The 8,274-nt window shown below is 32.9% G+C and overlaps 1 protein-coding gene across 1 annotated transcript; it reads right to left on the minus strand.

Annotated features, from left to right (window-relative positions):
- Nucleotides 1-1,751: 1,751 nt before the first annotated feature.
- Nucleotides 1,752-7,864, minus strand: LOC110992596 (MORN repeat-containing protein 5-like). The gene is made up of 7 exons (XM_022258478.2): nt 7,792-7,864; nt 6,929-7,003; nt 5,950-6,074; nt 4,518-4,704; nt 4,113-4,280; nt 3,738-3,933; nt 1,752-1,902 (listed from the first exon to the last, which is right to left on the minus strand). Exons 1-7 carry the CDS (start codon nt 7,821-7,823, stop codon nt 1,810-1,812), a joined length of 876 nt encoding a protein of 291 aa, XP_022114170.1. The 5' UTR covers nt 7,824-7,864; the 3' UTR covers nt 1,752-1,809.
- Nucleotides 7,865-8,274: the final 410 nt, after the last annotated feature.

Raw genomic sequence — 8,274 nt, forward strand, 5'->3', positions numbered from 1 at the left:
ATAAAACATCCATAATGACTATTGACAAGTTCATGACATACATTGTCGGTTTCTGTATATAATATAGGTTGTCATGTGTAAGTTGGCGTGTGGCAGAAAAAGGTACTAATTTTGACAGTTGTGTTGACAGTTCTAACAGCTTGGTAGCCTCACGTGTGTCGGTGCTAATAATTTGTGTTTTAAAGTGTAAAAATCATTACGAAACATGCCAAAAGTAGTGCGGAGTGCAGCTAGAGAAATTATTCTAGCTGTAAAACGTTTTTGTGAAGAGGAGAAACGTAACAATGGGCCGATTATTCCATTTCAACAAGTGAATGCTCGAACAGCGGCTTTGACAGGTAAAGTATTGCCAGTTAAAAGTGATATTTATATCCCCAAATTTAGGGAAAAATAATAATTGCTTTTGAAAGTAAATGTGATTGATGGATAACTTAAAATATTTTTTGTTTTATTTAAGGTGTTTCTGAAAGAACCGTGAACCGTATAGTTTCAGAGGGAAAAATCATGGAAAGTAATTTTACAGCGAGAACTGAAGTCCCTAATCAAGCAGCTCAAGGACCTTCCACATCCACAGCTTGTGATGACAATTCCACACCAGAGAACACTACTTCCGAGGCTAAGACGATAGAAGAATGGCAGAAACACTGTAATCACGTTATAAATGTTGAAAATAATTATCGTATGACAGACAACCGCCTTGAAACAGTAATGGAACCATTTTTAATTGATTTGAATAGCAGCGACTCAGATTCTTCTGACACAGATGACTCTGAAGAATTCATGGAAGGAATAATGCCTCTAACAGACCATAATTACCATAAAAAATAATTTTTTGTTATTAAGTTTTTTATTTACCTTTAATGTAATATCTAAGAATATCCATCAATCCAAACTAAACAAAAAAAGTGGCAACACAGAGGGTTGTAGGAGGCGCCGCCACTGGAACGCCAACTTATACTTGACAGTCTATATGATACTTGACACAATATTTTTTTTTTTGGAGTTTATGGCCTGGTATCTAGTTGACATATTACTTCTTCAATTACTTCACAGAATATACAAATCAATGTAATTGTAAAAAATCGCACTGATTAACACTAAATGAATGTTGAGAGTATGCATTGGATTAGTCATAGGTTGCATATAATAAACAATTAGTCGTAAATAGCTTAAGTTAATTTTTTGTTTTATTAATTTGCTAAAGTTGCAACTACACGTCTTTTTAAATGGAATGTAAAGAATTAGAAAAAAGAAGGTTCAGCCAGTCGCAACGTAAGAATTGGCAGGTCTAACCAGATACAACCTCGTAACAAGAAGTTGCACGCATAGGCTATAGCGTTGTCTCCCTTAAATCCGTAGGAACAGAAAAGTGCTTAAATTAAAAAAAAAAATATTTATTATTTGGTAGAATCTCCATAGGCGGCGGTATCACTTAACATAAGGTGAGCCTCCTGCCCGTTTGCCCCATTCTATAAAAAAAACAAAACTTTACCTACGCCGTATAAAATTTAAAGAATTTAATATTGCATAACATAAAATGTCTATATTAATAATATTGAGTATACCCTCCAAATGCATACGCCCCGCAATATAATTTTATTATCAAAAAATAGATTGTGTTTTCCTACAAAGTATAGTATCACAAAATATTTATTGAAATCCAACACTGTCAGAGATAACTTTATTCAAGATCTTGAATAAAAAACTTTGATTAATAATATATTTTAATAACAAACAAACAACCTCTTCAACGAAATATTAGTATAGACGATTCTTTTCGTCGTGTGTGAATAATGTGTGAATTTATTTTCAGTCCTCAGTAGGTTCAAAATTAATAAATCGCTTATTCCAGGCTCCTTCTGAAGTTTTTCTCCAATAACAGGTTCCAAATTCAGATACAGACTGAAATATTTTAAAATAAAATATTTATTACGTGTTATTGTTTATAGTCCGGTCAAATTAGACTAAAAAATAGGGGTAAGGTTACAAAAATTCCCACTTGGCTGAATATTGGTAGGATTGTTCAATACACTATTATAAAGGAAATATAAAAAGTCCTCATCGATCCGGCACGTGCAAAAAAATTTACTCGGGTTCAAAGGTCACAAAAACGGGTTTTTCGTGATTTTCAGCAAAATGGTAAGTTTTATCATAAAATTAGCTCAGACAAAAATTGTATATCAGATAATTATCTATAAAAAATGTCTAAATACTTTTTTTCCTAAGAGCCACCGTTTTTGAGATATAACGATTTAAAAAGTTGAAAGAGTTGTAATCGTCATAATATGTATAAGTACACCACGTATATACATCACTGAAGCCGTAATACAAGCAAAAATATCGTTCTATCGGTCAGTGTGACTTACACATATAAAATATGAAAATTCTTCTCGCTATGTATGGAGCTCCTAAAAAAATTACGTGCTTAGATAAATTCAGATATGCATGTTTCGTTAAAAATACTCGAAATAAAAAACAAGTGCAGTTAGCATGTCTTCCTCCAACCTCAGCGGCTGCTCATCAACATCTTTTTCGGGTATATTACCAAGTTCAAGTGTGGCTTGGTAATCAGTTAGACCCAAAAGACTGGGGTTGGAAGTTGGTCGACAATTCATTAGAGCCAGTTCAAACTTTACTTCCACCTGCACCAGAAAAACTACTCAACACCATTTTTTGGAACTGTAAAAAAGGATGTAGTGCAAAATGTGGTTGCAAAAAAGTTGGACTGTTTTGTTCTGTAGCATGTACAAACTGTCAAGGCCAGTCATGCTCCAATGTTGAATTGCCAACAATTGAAGATTCATTTGATGTTGACGAAGAGACATGCGATGTGTCATTATTGGAACAATTTATTAACACCCAGAATTAAGAAGATGAAGAAGAAGAAGAAGGAGAAGGAAGAGAAGAAGAACAAGAGAAAGCAGAAGTTAATGATGATTTAGATTCAGACGGATAAATTTTCTTATTTTTTGTAATTTACACCCCTTTCATCATTTTCAACCTTTGTCAATATCTACAGTTATTCAATAGTTTCAAATTAAACAGAATCATAAAAGATCAGTGGAATAGGCCTACCGGGGAAACCACATTAAAAAAACGCGCTAAGTACACTACCTCAAAGGTGGCGTGGAAACGTGTGCATATTATGACGATTACAACTCTTTCAACTTTTTGAATCGTTATATCTCAAAAACGGTGGCTCTTAGGAAAAAAAGTATTTAGACATTTTTTATAGATAATTATCTGATATACAATTTTTGTCTGAGCTAATTTTATGATAAAACTTACCATTTTGCTGAAAATCGCGAAAAACCCGTTTTTGTGACCTTTGAACCCGAGTAAATTTTTTTGCACGTGCCGGATCGATGAGGACTTTTCACATTTCCTTTATAATAGTGTATTGAGCAATCCTACCAATATTCAGCCAAGTGCGAATTTTTGTAACCTTGGATGTCTAAATTGACCGGAGTATTACCCATTAGTCATTACCCATTTATAAAGATTGTCAATTGAATCGTTTCAAATCCAAAAATCGATGATGTGTCAGACAGAAGGCTAATCATCTACTTTTCTTTAAAACAAAAATACATACCAGAGAATACAGGTTATGACTGGATGACCTATGATTAAATATATTAATGAAATGGCTCAGAAATAATAACAATATTTAAGATAAACGACATAAATAAGGCATTTGACAACTTAAAACAACCCATAATGAGTTTGGTTAGACGTACATCAAAATCCTGTCCGACTGATGGATTTGACTTGCTAGGTGCCATAAACGGCATGGAGTCTTGCCGAGAGTTGCTTGGTAGATGGAGCATCGGTTCCACCCACTCCTCATACAGGTCCTTGCGGGGACCCAATTTTGGAATAGGATTGGAGCGACAATTGTCTATAATCCATTGCTGTTCACGAACTGATGGGGACCTATGATAATTCAGAACTTATAACCCTGATAGAAGCGAAATATTGTCAAATTATTATAAGTCAGGCGGGGATCATACTTGATTATTTAAATTTAACGAAGATTGGGCAAAGGACATATCATTAGGCCGTTTTGTGTTTTTTTCTAACTTCAGTAAGGAAACGACTGTTTTATTGATTACCTTATGATAGCAGTCAAGTCATGCACACTATAAATGACCTTCGTTTTTGGATCATAGAATCCATCACCAGTATCGTAATAACCCTGGGGAACTTCACGTGATGGCTGTTCTGGGGTCATGTAAGACTGGCCAGCTGGTTGTAAGCCGTTGTTATGTTCGATAGTAAATCTGTATAGATTGTATACATTATTTTCGCTTGGATACAAAGTTATAGTCTATCAGCGACAGCAACTATCATCGGTGATCAAAGTTCCGTGTGTCCTATTCGAATTATACAACTCAACCAGTCTACGAATTTTTAGGCCTAAGAAGCGTAGCCCTATCGAAAACAAGTGATTATGGATTTTAAAATGTATTAAAAGATTTCTATAAAGTTAGTAAATAATAAAACATTTCCATAACTACCTCCTATCAGGCATTCTGCAATAAGACCAATCAATATCATCATACTCCAATCCGTCAGCAAAAATAAGTGTCTTCTCAATCAGAGCACCTTTCTTCCATTTGCCACGAAGAATTTCTCCGCTGGGATACTTCAGCTCACCTTCTCCATGAAATAATCCATCATCAAATTCACCCTCGTATATGACGCCTGTAAGCAAAATATCGGATAAAGAAAATTATGAATTTTTTGTTAGTGTCAACATGTCTAGATTGTTTATGGTGAGCAAATGGAGTAAAGTGTCGTTTAGTTTGCATGATATTACCGTAAATAGAAAAAATAAGAGGCATAATTTTTATATAGTATTGAAAATTGTCATAAAATGAGAAGCATAGTTTTCTTGTGCTATGTTATATATTGTACTATCAATAGATACAACAACATTTTCATTTGTCACAGAACTGGATGGACTAGGTATAAATAACATGACCAAACGTCCTGTTTTAGACACGACTGTTCCTTTTCCAATAACGAGTGTCCGGCTCCCGAAATGGACTGTGGGACGCAAAATTGTTTTCAGGAATCGCGCAAAAAATTGGGCAGCAATAAAAAAAACCTACCAAGAGTTTCATTCTTATTTGAAATCGTCACCAGCATACTTAAACAAATTTCTATAAGCTATATTTTGTGAATCTTAACTTTTTTTCTAAAAAAAATACTTTAAAAAAGCTTTTTTCATTCATGATTTGACCAAAATTAAACCAATAGGTAGTTTTGAGTTAAATTATAAATGATTACTTTGTGTATAAAGCTTATAAAAACAAAATATGTTCCCGTAAAATGAAGGCCGTCATAAAAATTCAGGGACCCTGCAAAAAATATAGGTAACGTAGAAACACAGGTAGAATACAAATTTGAACGTGTCTCATTATAAAAGTCACTTGGCAAAGCTGGGAATAATTGGAAAAATTACATCGTAATCGGAAAATATTTGTCTTGACGCTAGAATTTTATTTTCAGTACTCTCGAGAAATTACTAGAACTACCAAAATTTATGAGCGGTAATAAAGTGAATACAACATCGGTAATTTACCGATGTTGTATTCAATGGAATTACGGATGCTGACCTGATGTTAAGTGGCATCGCCGCCCATGGACACTCGCACTGCCAGAGGACTCGCAAGCGTGCTGCCGTCTTATTAAGAATCTTTTTCATGCAATATATTATCTCAAACTCAAAATATCTTTATTTATAGGTAAACACTTATGAACGTGAAAGCGTAGAAATAAAATTGCTCTCAACACACTTGATCTTACTAGAGATGCCAAAATGACAGAAAATCAGAAATTTCAATGTATTTAAGCACAGTTAATTAAGGAATATTTATTCGCAATTCATACTGCTATTAAAATATAGAATTAAAATGTATATAGGAAATATTCTAAACATAATACCGTTGGGAAATTTATACACTCCATATCCGCTCATGCCGAGAACATCCCAGGTACCCTCGTACTGTGACCCCGTTGGGAACTGCTTGACTGATCGCTGGACCCGGGGTATATCTAGGGAAACTGTTCTGGAAAATTTAAGAAAACATTAGTTCTGTAAATAACGTGTTTTGTGTTAAGTGATAAAAATAGTTCTTTAATCTTCGCGATTAGTACACATTTAAATTCTTTGCCCTGTAAGTTTAGCTTTTATGTATACTCGTAAAATGTAGACGTATATAAAAAGTAATCATTATTCACAATTTAAACAAGATTGAACCTGTCAAGTATTTCTAATTTACCGCTATTATAATTATTTAATAAATAAATCAGTGGCGTTACAACCTATTTAGATGATAGACACCTTGATAGACACAGGGATACACGTATATACAGACATAAGTATGAGGCTAGGCCTCATACTTATGTCTGTATTCTTTGAAGTAAAACTTCTTTATCGGCGTTGAAAAAAAATTACCGTCACATTTTCGGTGACGCGTCACATTTTTCCGTTACGCACCATCGTTTCTCGTTCATTCGTTCGTTCATCATCGATTCGAAGCCATTACTAACAAGAATATATAATTAATGAAGTTCTAATTCTAATTCTGTACACATTAATTGCATATAGTAGATCATTTTTCGAAAAATAAGGTCATAAAGAAGTTTCGCTTCTTACGTGTGTACCTACACTAGTCTACGCACACATTTTTTATTTGTTTATTAAGTTTTTTATTTATTAACTAAATCTTTCAATATCAAACATAAGTGTTAAAAAAATATAAATTAAAAAATACAAGATAAAATAAGCACACAATAAAATAAAAAAAAATTATCAGAAAATTTTTGGTAAAGTAGAAAAAAAAATCCTTAAAATTCCTTTAAATCATAGCTATAAAACTATAGCCATAGATAGCTGTTTAATTATGTAAATTATAGTTACTTGCACTGTTCCTTGTGAGCATCGGAAAACTTCCGCATCAGCTCCTCCCATTGCGACACCCGTTTTGCGCTCACTCTGCATATAAATCACGTTAATTACACTTTTATTAACTGCTAAAGTACAAAATCTGTTCAATAACTCCATACATGTGCTAACTATCTATTTATGGTATCTAATACTATTTTCAAAATATCAATATATTAGTGAAGATAGAACCAAGGGGTTTTTGCAATTTCAACATATGAATCGTTGATCTCCTTTATTATATTAATGAAGATCTCTCTCTCTCTCTCTCCGACCGAGCAGTTAATTATTTTTTAAAACATTTCAGATATCAGATATTGAATTGTTTTACATTCAAACTCCATTTGAGCTGTAAACGTATACGTAAACAGGAGACAGTGAAATGGCTAGGTGGGTATACGTAGTATACGTTAAGTTTATATATTTACCTAAAATTTATATTATTATGAACTTACTATTAAATTTGTTATGGAAGAGCTGGGAACTCTGACCCAGGTTTTTTTACTTATCCCCAAATCAAAGATATTATAATGAATGGTAGTCAAATTATATAAGTATTTTTTTATTTAATAAATGTGTTTCGTTAATACATTTTCTGTAAGCCTTTAAAGAAAATCTTACAACCCTGTTTCAGGTAGTGGAGAAGAAAAATTCACAATTTTAAACTTCCTTCTGGTTTTTGAAGGCAGCAAAATGGTCTCAACACGACGACAAATAGTTTAAGTATAAATTGTTTTTATAACGCTTCTTTTATTGTTACATATTTAAATAAACCTATTTAATATCATTAAAAATTCTAGTTTATATTCCTGAAACAAAACTGTATTTATAAAGCTTACCCTGAATTATCCCGAGGTTTTAATATCGACATAATATAAAATGTCGGAGGTGACACTTGTTATTTCATTATCGTTTCTCGAAGGAGTATGTTTTGTTTTCCTGTCAGTTTGTAGGAGAAAATTGGAAATATATTTTCATGTAAATTGTTTTTAAATATGTAGTTAATTAATAAAATAGTTTCATCTGTTTTGAAATATTGAAATCAATATATCGAAACTTATGACTATAGGTAGATAGAGCTTTCTATGTTATGAAAATTACGGTCAACATTGTTTTAAGATGAAGTCCTTCGAAACAAATGTATCAATAGGTGAATTTAAAAACTCCTATATATTCTTACAGTTATTCAATACCGACTCAATGGATAAATAATGGGTTTACGTTTATATATGAACCGTGCGTATTTAACATTTGCTCGAACGGTGAAGGAAAACCTCGTGAGGAAACCAACATGTCTTAGACCCAAAAAGTCGACGACGTAT

This window comes from Pieris rapae, chromosome 9 (assembly GCF_905147795.1).
Source record: "Pieris rapae chromosome 9, ilPieRapa1.1, whole genome shotgun sequence".
NCBI classification, from domain to species: domain Eukaryota; kingdom Metazoa; phylum Arthropoda; class Insecta; order Lepidoptera; family Pieridae; genus Pieris; species Pieris rapae.

Bases quoted from the DNA above. Each gene is read 5' to 3' on its own strand.
- LOC110992596 (XM_022258478.2), bottom strand. From the start codon at position 7,823: ATGTCGATATTAAAACCTCGGGATAATTCAGG. The intron at 7,004-7,791 runs GTAAGCTTTATA...ATTTATATGCAG, and splicing joins AAACCTCGGGATAATTCAGG to AGTGAGCGCAAAACGGGTGT. The intron at 1,903-3,737 runs GTACGTCTAACC...AAAATATTTCAG, and splicing joins CAGTCGGACAGGATTTTGAT to TCTGTATCTGAATTTGGAAC.